This window comes from Netta rufina (genome assembly GCF_964035555.1).
Source record: "Netta rufina genome assembly, chromosome: 14".
Lineage (NCBI taxonomy): Eukaryota > Metazoa > Chordata > Aves > Anseriformes > Anatidae > Netta > Netta rufina.
In genome coordinates this window covers 15,013,549-15,037,676 of record NC_140137.1, presented here as the reverse complement: position 1 = coordinate 15,037,676, position 24,128 = coordinate 15,013,549, and the positions used below count along the sequence as shown (strand labels likewise).

At 45.2% G+C, this 24,128-nt stretch overlaps 1 protein-coding gene across 2 annotated transcripts; it reads left to right on the top strand.

Moving 5' to 3' along the window:
- Positions 1 to 4,672: 4,672 nt before the first annotated feature.
- Positions 4,673 to 24,059, top strand: HMGXB3 (HMG-box containing 3). 2 transcript variants are annotated; one of them, XM_084295068.1, is made up of 20 exons: positions 4,673 to 4,843; positions 5,242 to 5,389; positions 5,802 to 5,976; positions 6,456 to 6,977; positions 7,629 to 7,727; positions 9,258 to 9,389; positions 11,109 to 11,521; positions 11,867 to 12,042; positions 12,357 to 12,454; positions 13,031 to 13,129; positions 13,627 to 13,776; positions 15,437 to 15,738; positions 17,186 to 17,313; positions 17,941 to 18,072; positions 18,369 to 18,553; positions 19,168 to 19,387; positions 20,392 to 20,525; positions 20,920 to 21,036; positions 21,390 to 21,599; positions 22,058 to 24,059. In XM_084295068.1, the coding sequence occupies exons 2-20, from the start codon at positions 5,244 to 5,246 to the stop codon at positions 22,532 to 22,534; spliced, it is 3,915 nt and encodes a 1,304-aa protein (XP_084151194.1). In that variant the 5' UTR covers positions 4,673 to 4,843; positions 5,242 to 5,243; the 3' UTR covers positions 22,535 to 24,059. The 2 variants fall into 2 exon arrangements, with proteins under 2 accessions (XP_084151194.1, XP_084151193.1); XM_084295067.1 differs by having other exon boundaries at positions 6,456 to 7,019.
- Positions 24,060 to 24,128: the final 69 nt, after the last annotated feature.

Genomic DNA, 24,128 nt, shown 5'->3' with positions numbered 1-24,128 from the left:
AAGCAGTGTTTACCTGCCTCGCATGACATATTTAATTACTGCTGTAGGGTAAGTTTCACTACTTTTGCTGCTAAAGTGCCACATTAGAGCTGCAGCCGCAAATGCCAAGTCTTCAAGTAGCTTTTCCTTCATGGACCACATAGGCCAAGTCAAGCTTATCACATTTAACAGGCTCGGCACCAAGGACACTAATTTCCCAAGGTGATGACTTTGTAAGTGGCAGCTCCTCCCTAATGAATGTATTTACCACTCAATGAAACCCGTTTCTGTACTTTACAAGCTGTGAAAGGATCTGGGCAAACACTTTGCTCTGAGAGAAAAAAAAAAAAGAAAGAAAGAAAAAAAAAAAAGACAAAAAACCAACATGGATCAAACTCATTACCATGTTCAGTAAAGAATGGAGGCAGTTATCTTGACTAATTTCGGCAAAGTGTTACATGCTACTTAACTAAATTGTAAAAATATAAGGCAATACGTCCTGTCAGAGAGAGCAGCACAGCGTGAATACTGGAAAATAATAACACTTCACAGCTGCAAATTGCAAGAAGGACAGAATTCATGTGCCTTCTGGGGGATGAGCTGTCAGGCCCTGTGCCGGCTCTGTCTCCTACTCTCATTTACGACCCAGAAGATAACGACTCCCTCCTCTCGCATGGGCATGGCTGCTGTCAGAGCACATTGCTGCTGTGCCTGCACAGCCTGCCCTGTCCTGGCTGGCAGTCCTGCTCTGGACGGAGCTGCTCTGCTTTTTTCACGGCTAATTCTGCAGTTCTGCTGGGGCCTGGATGCTGTCGTGAATGTGCAGGGTGTCAGGGCTCCACCGGGTGTTTTGGGAGCAAGCAGTGAATGCAAGACAGTGGCAGAAAACTAAGAATCCATTTCTTGAAGCGGTAGGCGGCATCTTTTTTTTTTTTTTTTTTTTTTTGGTTCTCCAGGAAGAATGCCAGCAAAACCAGGGACAAGGACACACTATTCTCAGTGTTCCTGGGGAAATAAATGAGTAGAATAAAAAAGTTTATTTAAAGAAATATTCAAGGCCCTATAGAGACAGTGTCATAGTCACAACTCTGCCTCTAAGAGCCACCAGCACTGTATTCCACTCTCTGAAAAGTACTCTTGTGGTGATGTGCGGCTTTGGGGAACTTTTCCTAGTCTTTTAAATAGTGGTGAGTTTATTCTTAAACAGGAAGTCATTTTATTTGTTTATCCTGACGCAGTTTCCTAGATGGCTGCCTACTCCATATGAAGCTGTACTGGTTTTTGGATACCTGCAGAGGTATCATGCTCCTCTGTGACAAAATGGCAGCAAAGCTGGATGTATTTCTTCGTGACGGTTGTGAATGGTTACCCTTCAATTTCACTTTCCAAATCTGAATGGAATTAAAAATTTCAATTTTCATTTGAATTTCAAAAGCTCCCCCTTTTCCTTCTTTATTTCCTAATAAAGAAGGAATGGGAATGTCTGACGAGCCTTCTTTGTACTGATCATTATCTTACACAAATGTATCACAACCTCAGCTAGGTTTCTTCATAAACCCTCTAGACAGTATTAGTCTTTTTAACTGTGCTTCTTCTCATAGCTTTTATTATTTTCATCACCTAACATATAATATTTTCATACCTCATTTGATAGAAAAATGGGCAGAGATCATATTTTACTTTGAAATATGAAGGGCGCCTCTAAGCCTTGGTAACAATTTTACTGAAATAACTAGAATAGAGAAGTAATGTGAAGCATTGTTCCTATTTTATTGTTTAGGAAAATTTAAATGGAAGTCTTGAAAATGTTTTATATAACCCCTTTGAAAGAAATGCATTTCACTTATTGTAAAATATGTGCTAGTTTGACTATGGTTGAATAGATTTGGTTAAATGGCGACTTGGAAACTAAAGCCATTTCAAAGAAGAGAGGCGGATCCTGCTTTAAAAAATACAGGAACCCTGAGCACTATGTGAGGCTATAGCAACCTAGCTGAGAAATTGAAATTTTTATGATCCTGCAAGACTAAATGAGAGGTTGGTACAATAACTCTTTCGATTTAACAGTTATTTCATTATAGATAAAACAAGAAAATACTTTTTGCTACCTAATTTAAACCAAATATACCACTTTTGGTCTCTTTTCTTGTTTGATAATTTTGTGCTGTGAGTTACCTGTTCAATACAACAAAGGCAGCCACATTTAAGAGCCAGAAACTTGTGTATATAATTAGAAACTTTGAAAATGTTAACATTTTTGAGATCCCTGGTGTTTGTTCTTGCAAACAGTTCCCAAACATACCAGAATTCATCAGAAATATAACAAATCCCTTTGTGCTTTTACACTGGTGCCTTTTTAAAAATAGTAACATTTTAATTGCAACATTTATGAGGGAAAATGGGCTCCTTTAACCTTCTGCAGGCAGACTGATGCTCACTCTTTGTCTCCATTACTCCCTGCTGCTCTGTCATGTCGTTGCAGTTATGGTCAGCACAAAAACCATGAGTGGCAGTGAGATGGGAGCTACAGCAGATGTGTGCAGAGCCATGGTCGAACTAGTTCAGTGTGTGTTTGTGCTCAAATGGCTGCATAACCCCATGGTCACTATCTTGGAAAGCATTTCTGCTTGAGGGCTAACACAGAGATGATGTCCAATTGCATGCCACTCACTGGGAAAAGGCGCCTCAGCCCCACCGTACCAGAACGACATGATGTTGATTGAACAGGAGACAGGATTGAGCCTTGCAAGGCTTCACAGAAGAGGGAGGTCTGGATGGTTGACAGTAATAATAATCTGCTACGATATCTCATTTATTTAAGCAGACTCTGAAGTCAAGTCTCTCTGAAGTCAATTCAGAAACAAATGCTGGTACCTGCTGTAGGTCAGCAGTTGTCTTTTGAACTCCTTCAAAGTGGCCCTTGTACTTTATCAGCAAAACGAAGGGGGAGAGCCCTGTTTAATCTCCAGTGTTTTCTTTTGCAAGGCAACGGTGCTCAGAGCATCCTGAGAGCAAAGCAATGCTTCCCTCCTGAAGCAGCAGGCACTCCTTTGTAACACTCCTTGGGCTTACAACAGATATTGCTGTTCAGCAGTTTCCTTTGTTCCTCCAAACACTATTACAGAATAGTTAAATTAATTTACATGCTGCTAATATCGCTTTTCTGAGATAAAGCAGTGTGTCCATGGAAGAGTCAAAATGCCCAAGTAAGGAAAAAGCTTGAGTTTCTGACACAATGGACAATGTTCATGCAGTGAGAAGCTCCTGTGAAAAACGAGGGAAGCAGGGCTGCTTTCCCTCCCCCCCCCCCCTCCCCCCCACCATTTTTTTTCTCTCAAATTATTTTTTTTCCCAGTTCATTAGTCCTGTGAAGCCAACCAGCCTTTTCTTCCAAACATTTGGCTAGGTAATAATTCCAACAAAATTCTAGGAGTAACATATTGATCTGGATAAAATACGAAGCTTTGGAAACGTACATGGTCTGGATTAAGCTGCATAGGGTTTGATGCAGAACAGACAGTTTGCACCAATTATCTGTGCATAAACACAAGCAGACCACATAAACGGCTGCAGAACTTCAGGAGAATAAATAACTGGTTGCAGATTTAATACTGGCTGTCATATCACTACTTTGTGGGTTTTACTAATGACTTACTAGACAAGAGGAGCCCTTATTCTGCTTCTCTGAGATCTGAGAAGGCAGAAGATAGATGTGGTTTACATTTCTCTAAAGTTAGAACTCATGATGTAAAACACAGAAATAGACATGAATAGAAAAAAAGCCAAAATGTGTAATTTAAAAAACGTGTTAAAGTAATAACTGCACGATACCCCGCTTTCCAGAGGGTTCAAAGAATTGGCTACGTGTATATAGCCCTATAAGGCTGTTTGTTCCCCGGAGAGCAAAATGCTAATTTTCAGTGCTTGTGAACAGCAGGAAAACATGTACTGTGTTTTGTATGGCAACTTTTGTTCTTCAGAACTGAGGGATAAATGTTGGAGAAACGCTGGGAATCGGAGATCCCCTGGGCGTTTGGGTTGGCTGCACTCGGGGCGACACCACGCTTCGTGCCAGGAAAGTCTTCACCACCGGCTGGCTCTGGACCAACCACCACCATGGCATTGTGCTTTTGGGGCCGTTCGGGTGGGTCTGAGTTTTGGGTTGCCACCTTACTTGCCCCATGGCTGGGAATGGGAGCGGGACCGAGGGTGTTGGGAGGCCGAGGAAACAAGGAGCAGCGCTGTGCCCTGGTGTCTCCCCGTTACAGGAGGAGAAGGGGGCAGCTCTGGGCACTGCTTGAGGAGAACCAGGAGGGAGAGGGGCACATGGTGCTCGTGAGGGGCTGCGGGCGGCCTGCTCGGTGCCATTGGGGAAGGCAACATGGCGCTGCTCGTGATGTGTGGTGCTTGGAGAACGGCTGCGGACAGCCTCACCAGCCTGACTGGTGTCACCAAACAAGCCCATGGGGTGCTGCTTGTGCACACTCATCCCTTCCAGCTGCACGTGGCAGACACCCAGCCCTCATTTCCCACAACGCGTTTTACTCCACAGTCTTTTCCTTAACAACCTTGTCCCCTCCCGGCCACCGTCCCTCCCTCTCCCACCACTTCCGCCCTTCGCCGGGCAGGCGGCTGAGCCCCGCCGCCGCTCCGCCAGCCGGAAGCGGTTCCCGGCAGCACTTCCGGTGGCGGCGGGAGGCCGCTGAGGGCCCGGTGCGGTCTCGCCTCGTCCCCGCTCCCGGCCCGGGCCCAGGCCCCGCTCCCGGCCCCACCATGCGGGGCCCTCCCGGCCCTCCCCGCCGCCTGCCCGCAGCCCCGCCGCCTCCTCCCGCTCCCCCGGCTGCGATGTGACCGCCGCCGCCCGGTGAGCGCCGGCCTGGCCCCGGTGGGGCTCGGGGGGGGATCCGAGGGGCCGCTGTGGGGGCCCCGCCGCTTCCCTCAGCGCTCCCCGGGGCCTGCCGGGGGGCAGCGGGGCGAGGTGAGGCGCCCTTGGATGGCCAAAGGTGCCTTCAGGGCTTCCTGAGGCGCTGCAGCCCTTCGGTGCGCTCACAGGACGGTGTAAAAGTCACGGTAAAATGGGTGTTTTCTCCTCAAAATAAATAAGGAGGCAGCTCGCAGTTCTCTGGGCTGGTTAAAGTCGGGCCTGCGAGAACTGCTGTTAGTTTACAAGGGGTGGAGAGGAGCAGACTGTAGGGAGGGGGAGAGGTTTCCATAAAGCTGCACGTCCGTAACGCGAGGTGTGTGCTTGCTGTGTGCTCCTAGCAATGGAGGCTCCCTACGATGGCACCGAGGTAACCGTGGTGATGGAGGAAATAGAGGGCGCCTACACCTACGCGTCGCCCGTGCCTTCGAAGAAGAAGAAGAAATACAAAAACCCCGGTGATCATGGAGAAAAAGCCAAAAAGCCTAGGTGAGTTCTTTCTGCCTTCGTTTGTTTTGTGTTTTGAGTGCGGGGGCAATTTTTCTCCCTTCAGTTTATAAGAATAAACTTTGTAGTACATGTGGAACGCTTAATAGCATAGAAAACACAAAAAAACATAGCCTTACACTTTGGGCTCACTCTGGCGTGCCTTTGAGTGCTAACAGTGCTTGATCTAAGCTCTGTGTCCTCTAGAACAATTTCCCTTAGGCTCTTTCTCCTTACTGCAGAGGTTCTCTTCAAAATCTTAGTTTTTACTTGGTTTAAAAAATGCCTTTGCAAGTAGAAGTGAACATAACATGCTTATAATTTGTCCTTGGGACCAGTGTAAATCTTAGGAAGTTCTTTTTCCAAAGGGGCTGCTGTAGAATGCCATTAATGCTTGTCGCTGGTTGCATTTCAGATCCGCTTACCTCCTGTACTACTATGACATTTACTTGAAAGTACAGCAAGAGCTGCCCCACCTCCCTCAATCCGAAATCAACAAAAAGATCAGCGAGAGCTGGAGGTTGCTCAGCGTGGCTGATAAAAGCTATTATTTGGAGAAAGCCAAGCTAGAGAAAGAGGGTTTGGACCCGGTAAGTCTCTTTTCCTGCAGTTCTTTCTCGTGTGAAGAGAGGGAGAGGCCGGCAGCTGGAGCTGCCGTGGCACGTAACTGCTCACACAGCACTGGCCGTGGGAGAGTCGTTTAGCTGCAGATTCCAGTTTGTGTTTCTGTTTTATGACCGCCTGAGCAGAAGCAGCATGTGAGGCAGTGGATTTCTTTCTTTTGCCTTCTGTTCAATTAAGGGATCGTGTTTTGAAATTCAGGACGGAGATGTCTGGTATCTGCTGATGAGAACAGGAGGTTTTTGTGTCATGTCATCAGGGTGATGGGCGGTAAAGTGGATGATAAAAGCAGTGCTGAGAGGGACTGCGGGCTGTCATGTGGAGAACTTGTGGCAGTCTACTTCAGGAAGCCATTTGAGCTTTAAGATCTAAAATACTGAAGGGCAGGACTGAGAACTGACTCCCTTTTCCCTCTTTCATGTATTCCATGCTCTGTTCTTTCCAACAGAACTCCAAGGTGTCCACTCAGACTGCAGTAGTTCCAGACATTCCAGGTTTCCGTAAGATTCGTCCTCGCTCAAATGTTGTAATTATTCCCAAAACCACTCTTCAGGAGGACCGGAGCCGGCAGCCACTGGAACTGTGTGTGACGCAGGGTCAGGCAGCGCCCAAAGGCTTGACAGCTTCCCCCAATATCGCAAACGTCCCCCGTGATGCTGTGCAGAACATCCTTTCTGTGGACTCGAGCCACCTTGGCATTTCCGAGCAGTGCATCGCCATCGAAGGACTGTCAGAAGAGACAGCTTCCTTTGCTCAGGCAGAGGCTGTAGAAGAAGTGGTGGCGTCGGAGGTTCTCTCTCACTACGTTGGGCCCGTGACAGATAAAGTGGCCGGAGACGTCCTCCTGGATGAGGCTTCTTTGGAAGTAGAAGGGCAGCCCTATCAGACGACTCGGGTCGTTATCGAAGAGACTCTAGTTAGCAGCTCCACGGACATCTCCAACGGGAGCATCGCTGTGGCCCGTCCCCAGGTCTCAGATGGTGTGTCTGTGGTGACCGTGGTGACCGGGAGGGTGAGTTACCCTAGGGACCCTCGGAATCCTGTCAGCTTCTCCTGAGAGATGTCCGACTGCTGTTTAATTGTTTTTATTGAGATTCTTGGTGGCTGCAGGAGGTGCTGTGCAGTAGTGTGACAAACAGCAGCTTTTTTATCTTGGTGATTGCTGCATCTCTGCCTCCAGATTCTCTGCTATATGCTGCCATCGCTCATGTCTTAAGATGACTCCTAGAATCTTTAAAAACTACTTCTTTTAACAATAACTGGGGTGGCTTCCAAAGTTGGACAACGAGATTTTGGGGTGAAGAATTACATTACCTCTGTGCTTCTCAGAGCTGTTTTCCTGGCTGCAGAGAGAAGGGAGTTTTAAGTTGAGGTGTTAGGGATTTGTTAGCTAAACATTATGCTATGAAGTTTTGGGTCTGCTCTTTTCAGTTTCAAGTTGAGAAGAGTTTGATGATTTCCAGAGCAGGCCTGGTAAGGCTTTTGAAACAACCGCTCTACTTTCCTGCTTTCTGGTCTCACCAGTCCTCAAGATACATGCTCAACAGCAGCGTTCGTGAAAGGGTGGGACACGGGCTGCTTTGTGTCTTGTTTTTTTACATGTAATTTCCCTTCATTTTAGGATACTGAAGAGAGCACCTCCTCCACACCTGCTACACAGTTCATTATGGTACCTTTACCAGCTCATTCCGTTGTGGAGAACCCAACATCAATTAAATTGGTAAGAAATTCAGTCTTGTGGTATCTCAAGATACGCTTGTGTTACCGTAGGGCTGTCTTAAAGATAGTAGAGTAGGGAAGGATTTGATCATGGTCCAGTTCTTGAAGGTAGCCCAATATGAAACGATCACATCAGTCGATACATTTCTTGTCCCTGCCTTTGTGCCTTGTGTATGCTAAGGGAGCTCTTTGAGTTATATTCCTGCTGCCTTCTCCCTAAACGAGTTCTTGGAAGCAGGTGGGAGTGCATAACGCTATCACAACCCCTCTGGCTAACAGCAGTTCCTTTGTTGCCTTTTTCAAGGTCTGAGTAGCCTTGTATGGCCTCTACTCGGAGGCATATCTGTTTCATAAAATGCCAGTGTCTATCCCTTCGAGGGCAGGAATCTGCTCTTGTGACAGGAACACGTGAACTCCCCAGTCATATGGTGGCTGTCACTATCCCCACGTGATGGGAGAGGAGCAGTAACCTAAGATTTTGAGAATCCCTGGAGAAAAGTTCATGTGGCTTGTTGCACGAGGAGCAGTGCTGTTATTTCTCTAATCTCACTGCTCTGACCACCTGTATGTCTGTAATCATTGTGAGACTTCACCGTGCAGTCAGCACAGCAGCTCCTTGTGGTGTGTAAGGTCTCATGAAGTCCTGTTCTCTGTGTTCTCTGTGTTTCCAGCTGGTGGAACACTGCAGGTATTTATAGGGGTACCTAGCCTAATATTTGTCCTGGTGTCTTAGGAAGGATGGAGATGCATCGGGTTTTTGTTCCTGAGAAGAACCTAGTTTAAGTTGTCTTTTCCTTAACAGTAGCACTTGTGTTTCTAGGAAAACCAGTCCTAGCAAGGGACTTATGGCACAACAGCTCCCTCAGGAGCAGCAGGTAGAGAATTTTGAGAAGTGCTGTGCTGACAAAAATGCTGTGTGTAGGTGTAGCAGTCCTGGCAAAGACTGGTTCATTTGTCTTTAGGAGCAGTGGCTGCTGGTGCTGCTGCTGTTGCAGCAGTTTATAGGTAGTTATGGTAAAGCACCAGGGAGCATTTTACCAGTATATAGAACAACAAATTACCTTACTGATGAAAAATACCTCCATATCGTGAGTGTTTGTCTTCAAATATTGTCACTGACATGAATGTATTAATTGCACGTTGCCTCTCTGTGGACTGCTGTTTGAATCATTCTTATGTTGTCTTATTAAGACTCAAATTCATAAGAGGGCTCTTAACGTCATGGAAAGCATAAGGTCAGCTTCTCCTGGAGGTTGTGTGCGTTGTTCGTCTCTGCTCTGCAATTTCATCCAAATTCTGGTAATACTGAAGGTTTGCGTACAGACTGAACGCTTAAATTCAGCGTTAACTGCGGTGCTGAGTCATTGATACAGCTGCGTGCTGGCTGATCAGTAAAATGAATAATAGCAAAGGGCTGGCAGAGTTGCTAGATAATGTTTGTGAAGTGCTCACCGGGGAACAAGGGAGCAATGAGCACAGCTTGGTGTTCTCTCTACAGAGCTGGAAAAATTCTTGACAACTCTTGTTTCAGACAACCACCTATACTCGCAGGGGACATGGGAATTGTACCAACCCTGGCTGCTCCTTCACTTATGTCACCAGACATAAGCCACCAAAATGCCCAGCATGTGGGAACTTCCTGGGAGGGAAATGGATCCCGAAGGTAAACTCGCTTTTCCTTCTCGTTCTCTTCAGACAAAAAGTGCTGTTTTTATGAATGCCTGTGATATTTCTAGGCCTGTGTTTGAAGTTATTCTACAAATTGAGATTTTTGTGGTGGAATTTCAACATGGTTTTATCAACAGAAAGAAACAATAAATCTGAGCAATGGTAGGTGTGTGATCATTTAGGAGCCATACGATAGCTGGTCTAGTGGGAGTTGAAATGTCAGGTATTGTTGGTTCATGGGTGTCTGATCATTCTTGATGTCCTGACCTTTAAAAGGAGATTTCAGGACGTTGGTGTAGTTGTGGACATGGTTGTTGAATTGAAGTTTTTATCCACGTGATGCCCACTCCACGTAAGTTACTGGAATCTCCAGTAGCTATGCACAACAAGTAGTTGCTCCTTAAACCTTGGCAATGTAAAGGTAATTAACTGGGCTCTGAACAGATGTGTTCATGAAATTTATCTGCAACATGGCCCCTCAGGCCCAAATTAAAGGATGTTCTCAGTGTGAAAACTTGTTCTGGCTGTTAAAATTTCAGTGATTGTGTGTGCATTTGTCCTGAACCGATGTATCTAGATTCATTAAGCATTTAGGGGAAAGAACTTTCTCAGCACGCAAACCGTAGAGTCTGATCTGATGGCAGAGCTTACTATGTGCTGGGATACAAACAGCAACAACATCTTTTGTGCTGGAAACCTGCTGAAGTAGATGGGTGGCTAGCTGCAAAAAGGTGTTTCTGCCTGAATATGGCATGCCTGCTCTGTTAAATCTCACGCTGTTTTGAATTGAAACATTCTAGGGGGAAGGTTTTCCTTCTGTCTTACAGTTATATGCTGCTCTTCTGGGAACATGCTTGCATAAACAGTTTCGTTTATTCTAATGGTGTCATGCCTTGGAGAAAAACATGCAGCAGTGTTTTTTTTACTGGTAGTAACATCAGTAGGACTGAAACTAAGTACATACATACCTTCCTGTTCCTTAAAATGGGATTACGTTAGAAGATGTCTGTTTTTAGAAACCTAGAATATTCTGCTGAGCATAAACTCTTGAGAAAGCTTAGAATCCGTGTTTATCACGCCAGAAGCTCTTGACTGCTTCTTTGATAGCATTTGTGTATTACCAACTCAGTGTTCCACCTTACCTTTACTGAACTCAGTACAAAGCTCCTGTAGCCTTAGTCTTGAAGGTAAAACTTCGCTTAAAGCTGAAAAACCTTCCTGAGTAATTCTGTATTTCCTGGCTCCCTCAGATTAATGCTTTGCTGAGTGCTCCTACACCCCTTTGCACTACACTGCAATTTAATCCAAAAGATGCAAGTTCTGTATCTAGCTCCCTTTGGTTCCTCACTAGCATGGAAGAACAGACAGCATCAGAGAGCTGAAGGTAGGAAAGGGGAGTGTAGGAGTTGGGCCCTTGTTCCAGAGGGTGGTGGATGAGTTTGTGATGCTGGCACTAATGGTGATATTTAAGAGAGTTTAAGGAAGACTGATTTTTTTCAATGTAAAACTGTCAGGAGGTTAGATAAAATGTTATCAGGGTCTTTCCAGTTGTAGAAGATGTTTCTGCTCTCATGTGCAATCCATTGCTTAAACACTCAGGATTTTGGTCTTTTGATATCCAGCATTGAATAGGCCATGGCAAACCAGGCTGTGTGAACAGAACTTACCCGTGAAAGCCTAAACCTCTGAAATGTGCTCGTCTTCTTGTTTCCAGGAAAAGCAACCAAAAGTCAAATCTGAGCCAAATTCAGGCACTTCTCTGAAAACTCCAGCAACCAAAAGAGGTCAACAGTCGGTGCTCACAGAACCGGCAGCTGTTTGTGAGAGCACCTCGAAGTCTGCCCTGGAAAGCTCTGAAGCGGTCAGCCAGCTGCTGAATGCTGTGCCTGCTGGAGGGCAGATGCAGGAGACGGAGTGGGAGGAAGTGATCGTCTCGGAGGCTCACATTCTTGCAAACAGCGTGCTTGCTGAAGACAGAGGGACTGCTGCAGGAGGAAGGGTTGGTCAAGAGAGCCAGCCGCAAGGAGACTCTTCTACAGAGCAGGCAGAAAAAGACAGTGTAGGGCTGGGAGTGCCACCGTCTTCTGAGGTGCTGAGTCCAAATACCTCTGCAAAAAAGCCAGTGGGGTGAGTTACAGAGGTGTATGATGTCTGATGTGTACTGATGGAACTAATCCAAGAAATTGAAGGCTGTTGGCAGTGCTTCGTGCAAGACCTTCTGTGTCCTGTCTGCTTTCTGCCACTTCAAGATTGTTCTTTTGAAATGGTTTTGTCCATCAAAGTTATTTTTTTTTTTAAAGTGACAATGAAATTGTTGTGGTAGTCACAGGGCAGATGTATCTTTAGCATTATTTCTCCTTTCTACTGCAATAGCTCTGATTGTTGCGCTAATAAAGCACAGGAGAGAGGAGAAAATTGAGGGTGAGAGGGAAACCATGGAATTTCTTTCCAATTGTAGCTCTTGTCTTTTAGAATTGATGCTCCAGCTGCTGCACACAAAGGGCAAGAAGTAAAGAGTAAACCAAGACCGAAGCCCTCCTTGCTGGCTGCAGCAAGGCCCATGCGAGCAATTCTGCCCGCACCAGCCAGCGTGGGGAGAGAAGCCAGCACTGAGCAGGCTAGCAAGAGACAGGCGTTTGCAAATACTGGTAAAAATACTGGTTCTCTGGTATGCTTTGGGAGTGGTTGTCTTTCCTCTCTATATTGAAGTGGTCTTTGTCAAATAATAAGATGTGTCTGAAAGGAGATAGTGAGCTATCCTAGGTTTAAAAAAAAAAAAACAGCAAGCACCCATGATTTCTTTCTAACCAGAAGGGCAGGTAAATGGGATGTGAAACACCTGCTTGTGTCACTTCAAGTTCAGAGGAAAAAAATCTGTGACTCTGGTTTCATTTACCGAAGAAGAAGAAAACAGGACCTGTTTTTTCTTACCTAACCTGCTGCGTTCTTTTCTTTCTTCAAGACAAGCATCCCCCTGTGAGAACGTCAGGCTTGAAGCCCAGTACGCTGAAACAATTGGGTCAGGCAGTTCTGCAGCCACCAAGTGCTGAGGAGCAAAAGGTATCTATGGCTTGTTTCTCGAATGCACAATTCTTTCCTTGGGATTATTTTCCCCAAATGAGGGGTATGAGCTGAATACTGAGGAATAGAGTATGAGAATGTAGCACCCTTATGATGATGGAAGTTGTGACCGACAGTTTTTATGAGATGGCTCTGAAGGAGATTGAATACTGGATGGTCAAGAGTAGGAACTCAGATGAGAGATGTTGGTGGACAGTCCTTTGTCCGGCTGCTTTGAAAACGTTCTGGTTACTTCCAGAAGATATTTGAGGATCTGGTCGTGGTTTGGGAATCTGACATGTAATACTGGCTACTGAGGGACTCTGTTTTCCCTGTGAAAGATGATTGAGTAGGAAGCAAAGCTTGCTAAGATGCTGGAATACTTCTACCAGAATTTTAAAGCCTTAGTATGCAGAATCAGCATGTTGTAGTCCCCCGATATTAAATGAACATTACCAGATTTCCTGGGGGGAAGAAAATGCTAATAGGTATTTGCTTACAGGATATGTGTATTCAGTAGTAGGTGTCTCATAGGTGTTCTTTTTTGTCTTTTTGTCTTCTGCTTTCAATCTCCAGCTCCACAGCACTTTGCCCAACAGGGCATCGCAGGTTAAAGTAGTGGAGGTCAAGCCAGATGTGTTCCCTTCCTACAAGTACAGCTGCACTGTAACTTTGGTGAGAATTTGTCAGATGGTCTGAGTTGCGCTGTGGGGTTGTCATCTCTGGGATGAGGTTGTTCTGTGGCTTTTGTTTTACTGACTTGCAAAAACATTATCCTGTATTTAACGTGAGCATTTGTGCTGTATATGTCATCTCCTGACCTAATCTGGGCTGTCTGTGCCGTGTTGCAATCATGTTTGGGACCTTGTTAAGAAATGGATTTTTCTTCATACTCCGGCATAATTTGCATCGCCCCCTTGAGTTAGGTGGGGAGGTTCAGTGCTTGCTGAAGGAGTTTATTGTGTGGAGTGTCTGTGGTCTCTGGGATTTGCCTCAAAACATTTGGGTACTGGTTCAAATGTTATGTACAAAGTGATAGGGCCTGCTATTTAACCTTTACTCTAAGTGTTAGAAACTGGGGAAAAGCACATAATATTGAAAGCAGACTATTGTATAGTCTTGTTAGTATGTAAAAGTCACGGTTAACAAACGTCATTTTTGTGTCATTCCAGGATTTGGGACTGGCAACGTCACGTGGCAGAGGGAAATGCAAGAACCCCTCCTGTAGTTATGTGTACACAAACAGGCACAAGCCACGAATCTGTCCAAGCTGTGGCTACAATCTTGCCAAAGACAGAGCTGAGAAAACAGCAAAATCCCTGGTAAGCTTCAGAGTAGTTTGTCTTTCAAACCAACATTGCGGAGTGGGTGGGGAAGTATCTTAGTTTGCAAGTTCCCATGGGAACATGTTAATTTTCTTTTTCCATTATGGTAAGTCTGTTTCTAACAATAATGTCATACTGAAAATACTCGTGGTGATGTTTTTACTGTTCAGCTTCTGCAACAGTGGTGTTCCAGGCTCACAGTGAGACAGACAACACTCAGTTCTACCACTGGATGTCTCTGTAGCTTAAAAATGCTTACGGTGTGTTACTGCGTGCTGGGGAAATCACCCCTAAAGTCACATTTGTTGTGTCAGCTTTGTGGAACCTCAGACTTCATCAAAAAACTCCCAAGCATGCTCTGCTTTGTGACCAGTTTGTGGCAAATGTCAACTCAGTTAGTACATCTTGTATTCGAGCTTCCTATTTTTAGGGGTTTGTAGTGCGACTTACTTCCAGGCTGAATTTATTTCTGGATGTAGTATTTTCATTCTGTTATAGAACGATGTTGTTCAAGATTTCTTCTGCTCTTGTACTTGGATATAAATAGTGTGTTGTGGATCTTGTTTTGTTTGCTTCTGAGGTAAACTTTTTTTTTTTTTTTCCCCAAAATTTCAAAGTTTAGCTTTTCTTGTACAGAATTGTCTTGCCATTTAAGAAGAAAAAAAGAAAAAGCTGTCCTGTTCTTAGCTGGAATGCACACTCAGCATTATAGACAGACAACTGCATTGTAGTCTGTGCAGTAGTTTTACTCTGTTGCTTGATTTTTTAAAAAAAAAATATTTTGAAGTACATAACTTTGTATATTAAAAACATAAAGCAAAAAATAAACTGAAATGGCCTGTGTGAAATCCTCATGTAAGCAGATGTGTAGGGAACAGCAGTACGCTTAGCTCAGCTTGCATTCTGAGAGGCATGTGGCTTGTCTCTTCCTCTTTTTTTTTAATTTTCTTGTTTTAGTTGTGCTTAACATTCCTATCACACAGTTTGTTGTTGTCTCTGCTTTTGGACTGATCTTTTAAAAACAGGTTGAAATGTTAGCACAAGGGTTTATGTGATCAAACAGCTGAGCCTGTTTGTGTTCTCTCTGTTCTTCTGAGTCACTTTGAGTTCAATTCTCCCATGCGTGTGCACCTGTATGAAAGAACTGTGGCTGATCAATTGTAATCAATCTCTGTATTCCATGCATTGCAACCCCCAGTTCTAGTTGAACACTTGTCTGTTCTAGTTCCTGGAGAGTTATGCAGGCTGCCATGGCTGTCTGAGCATGGTGTACAGGAGAATGTGCCTGGTAATTATTGCTGCCTTTCTCCATAGGTTGCTGAGTGTATTGAAATGTTTGTGTGCCTGTTGATGGTTGTCCTCCCTTTCCTAATCCTCAATGCCTGCAATAACAATCCAGTACAGTGATAAGTCTGTGGGTGGTTTAGCAACATAATTGGAGTTCCTGGAAAGGCTGGGCTGTAATGAATAATTTCAGGTAAAGTAGCTTAGGCTTGAAGCTACTGCCTGCGATCACTGATGGAGCAGAAAAGTAGAAGTCAAGCCTATTGGGTACAAAGGTTACTGTGATTCTCCTACCTCTTGTGACTTTTCTGGACTTCTTTATATTTCATCCCCACACATGCCTCATTGGGAATATGTTTTGTTTGCTCTCTAGGAGGTCAGTCCAGGCCAGTCTGATGTGCTGAACACCAGCGAGCCCTTAACCCCATCCCAGAAAGAGATCCAGCGCCAATCCACCCTGCAGTTGCTGCGCAAAGTAATGCAGATCCCCGAGAATGAATCAGAACTGGCCGAGGTCTTCACGCTCATCCATGAACTGAACAGCTCGCGGCTCATCCTGTCCAACGTGAGTGAGGAGACGGTCACCATAGAGCAGACCTCCTGGTCAAACTACTATGAGTCTCCATCTGCGCAGTGCCTCCTCTGTAACAGCCCATTGTTCAAAGGGGGACAGAAGTAAGATTCTGTTTTAGACTTGTGACTCTTTCACCCTTGTGCTGATACTCTGTGTTACAAGAATGCCTGAAATAATACTTAGTTTAGCTCCAATATTGAAGCTGGTGTAACTGGCAGTGAATAAGCTATGTGTCTGTGGAAAAGGCGTAGCTTGATAGCTGTGAGCAGTTTCTGTTTCTCTTGTACTGTTTAGTTTGTCATAGTTACCATTTCCGTCCAGCAGGAGAGCTTGATCAAAGACTAGCTGCTAAGTCTAGATGTAATTTTTTCTTTGAAATGGAGTCTTCATTAGTCATCCCCTCTTTGTTTTCTATTCTGATGTTTTTGAGGCTGACAGGCAAAATTGTGGGATTAGAGATGTGTGTTGTGTGATTTCCTTTTTCCCTCTTCCCAATCTGAATGTTTGCTGTGTGGATCTTATTGCTTATGATGTTTTCATTCTTTTTATGGTTTAGCGTGGGCTTGAGTGAATCCTTTCTGGAACCTATAACCAAATTGAAACCTGAAAGATTCTCAGAGACTACTAGTGTACAGGCTGGATTACTTTACCTAATTTTGTGTAAAAACCTATAGGATGTTTCCTCACTGCGTCTGCCAAACATCTTCCTGTTGCCTAAAGCCTGAGCTCAAACGTTTCCAAAACAAAATGTCATGTAGTTTACTACTGTGTTTCTCTTTTCTGGAACCAAAAAGATTTCCTTGGTACCAGTTATGGGTGTTTGATTTGGTCATGCTAGTACTAACTGAGAATCTTCTAGCAGAAATGCTTTTTATTTGTAGCCATTTTTGCAGGTGAGTGCCATGTTGTACCCTGTCCCTGACTTTATCACTTCCAAACTGTGCATTGTAAATCCTCACTTCTCTGCTGCTCTGCTCTGCAGTGCTCTGAGTGCAGGACTCTCACATGTGCCCGCATAGGCTCTAATTAAGCTGCTGCCAGTGGGAAGGAACTAGCTTTGGATTTAATTCCCATTTTCTCAGGTGGACAGTTAACATTTCTGCCACGAGGGCACATCTGGCATTTTCCTGTCTGAACTTCCCCCTTGGCAGCCTTGTTGTAAGGGAGGTGGCCTTTCAGTACCTGTGTGTGCTGGGACAGACTTGGGCAGAGCATGTAACTAGTCACTGTTTGCTGCTCTACTGCAGCAGGGCTGATGCTGCTCTCAGGTCAGCTGAGGCTGTAGCTTTTCAAATCCTATGCACTCAATACGTGGAGCTGGGGAGATCCTGTAGTGCTGTTAAAAGAACGTGAACAGTGACCTGACTGTCCCAGGAATCCATTCAAAAATGTAATTTTATTTTTTTTGTGTGTTGTGAATTGATGTGAACTGGCTTAGACTGACATACTAACCAACTGATCTGAACTAGAACAACTTAAGTTACTGCAGTCCTGGACTGAAAAATCTGTTGGCTTAACTCTGAGCTGTCTTTTGCTTGTCTGTTACAGTTCTCTTGCTGGTCCTCAGGAGTGCTGGCTGCTGACAGCGAATAGATTACAGGTGGTTACAGCTCAGGTCAAAGTGTGCTTGAACCTGCAGTGTCTGGCCCTCCATAGCTTCATGGATATTTATACAGGTAGGGAAAAGTGAGCGTACCAACTTACAGCATGAGTACAGACTAAACCCTTCAGAAGCAGAGGGACTGTATCGGGACATTGTCATTGCACAGAAAAGTCTCTTGCATACCCCACTGTATTAAACTAGAATTATTTTTTACTTAAATTATTCTGCAGTTTCCATAAGTAAACCTATATGTGTGGGGAAAACGTGTGAATACTCTGAGGAGCACCATACGCTGCTTCATTGTTGTAGGTCTCCTCTGTCTAAGTGTTAAATGTTGGGTTCTGCGAGGCAGTCCCTGAGTTCATAGTCAAAGACATCTCTACAGTGCTTTATTTGTTAGCATTGACTAGTGAGAGCTGAGCAGCAGTCACTGTGGGCTTCCTGCAAGGCAGCATGGAGCCAAGGAGATAGATTGGCTGTTGTTCCTTGTAGCTTTTTTAATTTAAAGACAAGGCTAGAAAAGAATTTACTCGTGCTAATGTGCAAAGGGAATAGTCACATAAGCTGTTTTGAGCTGTTTTCATTGATCCTCTGAACTGTGCTCATCAAAGTGTTTTGCATATCATTAAGAAAGGAATTCCTTTTCTTGTGAGGAATATCTGGAACCTGACAGACAATGACTCTCTTGTTTTAACTGCAGGCCTTTTCAATGTGGGCAACAAGTTGCTAGTGAGCCTGGATCTTCTGTTTGCAATCCGAAACCACATTAAACTTGGAGAGGATCCCAGAGTGGCTGTTGTCAATATTCTCAACTCCGTTCAGGAGCAAACTGGTGGGTTTTCCCTCTTTTATTTATTTTTTCATTTTTTATTTTTTTTAAACCATAACACACCAAACTTTGTGACCTGCTAATGATTGTTAGGTTGTAAAAAGGAAAAACCCGCCTCTCCTGGTGTGGTGTGTTTCTGTTAAATCACTTCCTAAACCCAACAGTACCTCTGTGACCAGTTCTCTGTAGCAATTCTCTGGAGGACAGGTTTGTTTTTATTCTGCATAGGAGAGGTTCTGCTACCTCTCTACTGCCTTTAGGAAGTGAAAGCTCTTAACAGTGGCATGTTCTCCTTTCAGAAAAAAGCCTGAGCTCTGATGAGCAGGCGCAGCTCCAGGAACTGCTGTGCAATGGCTACTGGGCCTTTGAGTGCCTCACTGTCCGGGATTACAACGACATGATCTGTGGAATCTGTGGCATAACCCCCAAGGTGGAGATAGCCCAGAGGAATGTGGAAAATGTCCTGGCATTGAAAAACATAGAGGTAAGCTTTTCACAAACTTTTCATCCTGTTCAAAGCAGATCATAACGACTTCTGCTGAGTCTGGTCTTTGTAATGCATGATAATTACACGAAGCCTTTGTGACCAGTTTTCTGCTGATGCTTGACAAGAGGATGTGGCTGGAGTGGTGATGCCTGCACTTCCTCTTAGAGGTGTTTGGGGAAAACAAGATCTTCTGTCTCTGGACCACAGCTTTGGTCCAGTAGCCTTTGATAGTAGGAATCTTTGATGAATTTTGCAGGACTTGGCATTCTTCCTTTGATATGAAGGAATCTTTCTTCCTTTTTTTTTTTTCTTTTTTTTCTCCCAACAGCAGTTTCCTTGAGGTGCTGTTTTCCCTAATGGTGAGAAATGCCCTAGTAGTAGTATGTAGCATGTCTGGCTTTTATGTCAAAGAACTGGTTTGGACTTTCACGCAAAGAAAAGTGATTGTGGGGAACTCCAAGACAGAAAAGGAGCCTGATGTCATCCTGTTATACTTGGGTTGCGGACACTTCTGGGCAGTCCTTGTGTTTTGAGTGAGCCTGATAAAAAAAAAAATCTCAAATGAGCTATGGTTATTTGTGTTTGACCAGTGTGTTTCTTGCTCTTTCTAGTTTACTTGGCCAGAATTCTTGGCATCAAGTGAAGTGAATGTGGAAGACTTCTGGTCCACAATGGAGACAGAGGTGATTGAGCAGGTGGCTTTTCCTTCTAGCATCCCCATCACAAAGTTTGATGCCTCTATTGTTGCTCCTTTCTTCCCTCCACTGATGAGAGGAGCAGTGGTGGTCAATACTGAGAAGGATAAGAACTTGAATGCGCAGCCAGTGCCAGGTAATTACTGAGTTGTTTATTAAGAACTACTTGATGTGGTGATGTTTAGAGCTGTATGACTCTGCAAAAGTTATGTCTGCAGAGATAAGAGAAGACTGCTGGGAGCAGTCCACCTGTTCCCAGGATACTTTGTAGCTTGAGCTTTGACGTGCAAAGTGAAGCTTGAATACACTGCTGTGCTCTGATGCATTTGAAATATGGGGGACATGAGAACACTGCACTCTGAATGAAATAACATGGTCTAAATGCAAGGAAACAAACACAACTTGAATGCCAGTCAGTATTGTTTCATGTTAGACTGATTCTTGCTGTTGTAAAAGCTGTAGGCAGTGCTTGGTATCTCAGTCTCAGAAGGGGAATAAGTCTCCAACAGGATGTGAAAAAAGCCCAGGAGATGGATGTGTTAGTCCTGATCAGTGTGGTCAGCATTCAGTATATTCAGGGCATGGACTGCATGTAACAAGAAGCCCTGAGATGAATAAGCTCAGATGAACAAGAGCTAAATTCAGTCAACACCTGGTTCCCTTAGCATTTTAGGTATTAGGCATTCTGGAATTTGTGAGAAGAAAACTGGCTTTGTACGTTTAACAAGACTGAGTTGGCTTTGCAGCCAGGGTTACAGCTGTCTGTAGAGAGCTGAGCTGCAGAAGGGCTACGTGGGCTTTCGTGGGAGTGGAGCTACAGAGAGAGAACCAGGGAGGAGCTGTGAATGGCAAGCGTGGAGCTGCTCGGTCCAAAAGCAGCAGTCACGCTTCTCTGCGATCTGCTGTCACTTGTTTATGCTCACATCAGTCCAACCAGTTCATTAAAGGTTACAAGCAACAGGCTGAACAAGTGCTCGTGGAGCCCCCAGTTGTGCTGGGCTCAGTCTGCTTGGAGGCAACCTCACTAGCAAAAGGTCAGAGCAAAGTATGGGCCGTGGCTTCTGCAGTCTTCCAAAGAAATTACTTTGGTGACTTCCCTTCCTGAGAACAAATGCTTAGACTTGTTTCCTGCCTTTGTAGGTAATGGGAGTGCCTTGGTGAGGCTACTTCAGGAAGAAAACTTGAGGCTCGAGATGATAAACTCCTACAGCGAGGAAGAGCTGCAGAGCTTTTTGACACAGTGTGACATCCCCTGGGAGGCTTCAGATACAAAGGTAATGGCTTGTTTACCCACACACCGCTATTTAGGAATGGAACTGTTTGTCACTATCTTCCCTTAGTTTACACTTGTCATGCTAGATAATAAACTTCTCATCTGACTGTACTGGGGCAGGAGTGAGTTAGAAATGAGCGCCTGCAGATCATAGGATTACTAACACATTGGGAAAGAAATTGAACTTCTGTAGGCTGGGAAAAAAAAGGAGGCCTGTAATTACCTTGTCCATATCGGGTAATTGCTTGTCAACCTCGTGCTGGCTGTGGGATTAGGAGGTTATTGGACAATGTGCAAGTTAAGATTTGGAAAATCTTGCCTGCAGCCTGCTCCCTCTTTTGAAGAGTCCGTTAGTTTGTCATGTACTGACTTTCTCTGGGGCCTGTCTTTTCTAGAAACAGCTCTGTTACTCCCTCCTGGCTCTCTATGGCTTTGTCCAGAACGGGACAAGCATCAAACAAGCTTCTGCTCATCACACAGGAGGCAAAGTCTACAAAGTGTGCCCGCATCAGGTGAGAAGGGCAGGGGTCAACAGTGGTCCTTCTTGCCTTGCTATTCACTATCAACTGAAACAGAAACGGTGGGGTGGGTCTGAGCCCTGGATGAAACATGCTGCCTTGGGGGCTTGGAGTGTGAGCAGTCCTGCAAGATATCTCAATATTGACTAGGGATCTGAAACCTGGGTCTGATGCTGCTGCTGAGGGGAAGTTGTGCACAAGATGAAGTGATGTATTTGATGAGGAAATAATATCTTTAGAAAAAGTGGTTGTCTGGTCACTGCATTGTCTGGAATACCTGATAGGAAGCTGAATTTATTTTTCCTAGTTTCTTTTGTTCTGTGTGGCACTAATCCCTTTCCTTCCAGGTTGTGTGTGGCTCAAAGTACATAGTAAGAGGAGAAAACGCACGGGATCACGTGGACCTGTTGGTTTCCTCACGTCATTGGCCTCCAGTGTATGTTGTCGATACGGCCTCCTCGGTGGCGCTGTGTGCAGACATCTGCTATCCTGACCTGGCTTCCCAGATGTGGGGCAAAAACCAGGGCTGCTTCTCTGACCCTATGGATCCTCCAACGGTTAGTTGTGTCCACCTACGTCATGACTCGTAGCTTTGCCGGTGCATAGCTCCTGAGCAGAGCTGAAAGTGTTGTGTAGCTTGTGTTGTATTAGGTTCGCACTCTTTAATGGGGAGGGCTGTGCTGGAAATGCACTGCAGCAGTTCAGCTCATGAATTTTGGAGCATGTAGCTTATTTTGTCCCAGCACCTCCTCTCAAACTGCTGCTATTTCTTGAGAAATGGGAGGGGAAGAGAGTTGCTAGTGCCCTTGGATTATCTCTGAGAGCAAAAGGGTGGGGAAGGGAATGTATAGAACCACCTTTGTGGTATTCAGGGGAAGCATGACTTGGCCCTCCCCCTGTCCCAAGTTGTAGATCTGGTTGGAGTTGAGCTGAAGAGTAGTTTTATGTTGTGCATCTTAACTGTGGGGAAGGTGGTGGTTGTTCTACCTGGTGTGCATCTCTCTCTCTCTCCCAGTACGTGTCCTGCCCTGAGCTGTTAGACCAGCACTACAGCGTAGACATGACTGTGGCTGAGCACTCCGTTCAGCACCCAATCACCAAGTCAGCAGCACGCCGAATTGTTCACGCCGGTTCGGAGCAGAACAGCCACCAAGATCCGACGTCTCAGCACCACTGCATCTCCCTGTGCCGGGAGCTGGAGCCTTACAGCGCCATCATTGCTGCCATCAGCGACAGCAAAACTAGCAACGTCCGCCAAAGGCCCATCACCTTTGAGAATGCCACGCATTATTACCTCTACAACCGCCTCATGGACTTCCTCACCAGCAGGGAAATCGTCAATCGGCAGATCCAGGAGATCGTGCAGAGCTGCCAGCCGGGGGAGGTGGTGATTCGGGATGCTCTCTACCGGCTCGGAGTGGCCCAGATTAAAACAGAAACGGAAGAGGATGAAGAAGAGAAGCAGGAGGATGATAAAGACATTGCTGAGTAACGAAACAGCTTGTTGGTTTCTCTTTCTGGTTGTGTGGACGGGTGGGCTGGGCCAGCTTCTGCAAGGTTTGGGCAGCTGTCTGGCTTGAGAAATTTATTTTTACAGGTTGGAGGTGTGATACTGATGGCTTTGACTGCTGTTAATGACCAAAGAGCTGTGTGCTTCCAGCGTGTCACAAGTGCTGCTGTGAGTGGGTCTGCCACGCTCCTTGCTGAAGGCTGCAGTTCCCTCCCAAGGTGTGCGGTGGACTCACTCTTCAGCTCTGTGAAATGTTGTCCTCCCTGCCGCTGGTGAGTGGAGAAGCAAGAGGTGTTTCTGGTAGCAGGGAGTACGCGTGGTCAAGCACACAGGTTTCTTAATTCTGAATCTTGCTTGCTGATTTCTTTGTGCATATTGGTGGCAGGGCTGGGGGTGTGGAAGCAGGCACGAAAGGCGGACAGCTAAGAATTCTCCTCAAAACGTTCAAAACAGATGAGTTTAGGACACTGATTCCTGCTTGGAAATCCTGCAGAGCTCTCGTGTTGGCTGCTAAGAGTCCTTAGTTGAGGAGGAGGAGCCACCACGCAGCTTTAAGATGCCCTCTAAGGGGAGCCTCTCTGGAGGCTGTCCTGTATCCAGGATGGTGATTTGGCTGCAGGTTTCTGGAATTATTTGTCCCCTCACGTGACCACTAATAATTTAGAAGCTGAAACACATAGCGAGTGAAGGGTGTTCTGTGTGCTAAGGTAAGAGTTGATCAGGTGAGCCCCAGGGAATCGAGTTCATTTGGGAGATGTATGAGGTGATGGTTACAGAAACAGGAAGGATATTCAGATTTCTATGCTGTCCTCCTGGACACTTTTATTTTTTTAGTTGTTTTGTTTTGTTTTGTTTGAGGACTTGAATTTCTGTTATTCTGCTCTTAGAACTGAATCACAAAGACAGTTTGTGGGATCAAGGAGAAGCAATGAATGCAGGGTCACCAGAGTGAGCAGAGCTCTGCAGTCCTCCCTTACAGGAGGCCCTGGGTGAGTTGCATCCACGCGTGCAATCGCAGCACTCTGTCAAGTGTCATATTTGCCCTGCCTGTGTCTACACAGCCCTTGTGGTTTAGAGGAGCCTCTTGCTGCCCAGGTTGCTTTCTCTGCTCCTACAGCATGTCTAAAGAACACTTTTAGGCTCTGGTTTTAATGCTGTGTGTTGCCTGCTGTGAAGCTGTTGCAGGCAACAAAGCTGAAGAACACATTTGCTGTAATCTGGAGAGGAGGGGGATGTTGGACTGCTAAATTGCCATCCAAGGAGTTTATTTTGTCTGAGTGAGCAGTGGGGAAGATTCAGAGGCTTGTGGTGTGGTTGAAAACTCCCTTCTGTGAAGGGGAACCTATTGAGTACCGTACTGTAAAAGTAAATGTATTAAGTCTGAGCAAATGCAGTAATTACGGCTTGGGGTTTTTCTGTTAAGAATATTAACTTATTATAAGAGATGTTAGTGACTTTTTCAGTCAGTGATAAAATTTAATAAATTATCTCCAATTTTGGGGGTGAAACTGTGGCCAAGTGAGTTGTTTTTTTGCCTTCAACACCTGGAGGACTGCAGTGGGAGAGGGCACAAATA

What these genes read in the sequence shown, in the direction of transcription:
- HMGXB3 (XM_084295067.1), top strand. Translation starts at nt 5,244, where the DNA reads ATGGAGGCTCCCTACGATGGCACCGAGGTAACCGTGGTGATGGAGGAA. An exon ending in CAAGTGCTGAGGAGCAAAAG is followed by an intron (nt 12,455 to 13,030) that starts GTATCTATGGCT and finishes TTCAATCTCCAG; the next exon opens with CTCCACAGCACTTTGCCCAA. An exon ending in ACAAAGTGTGCCCGCATCAG is followed by an intron (nt 21,037 to 21,389) that starts GTGAGAAGGGCA and finishes CTTTCCTTCCAG; the next exon opens with GTTGTGTGTGGCTCAAAGTA.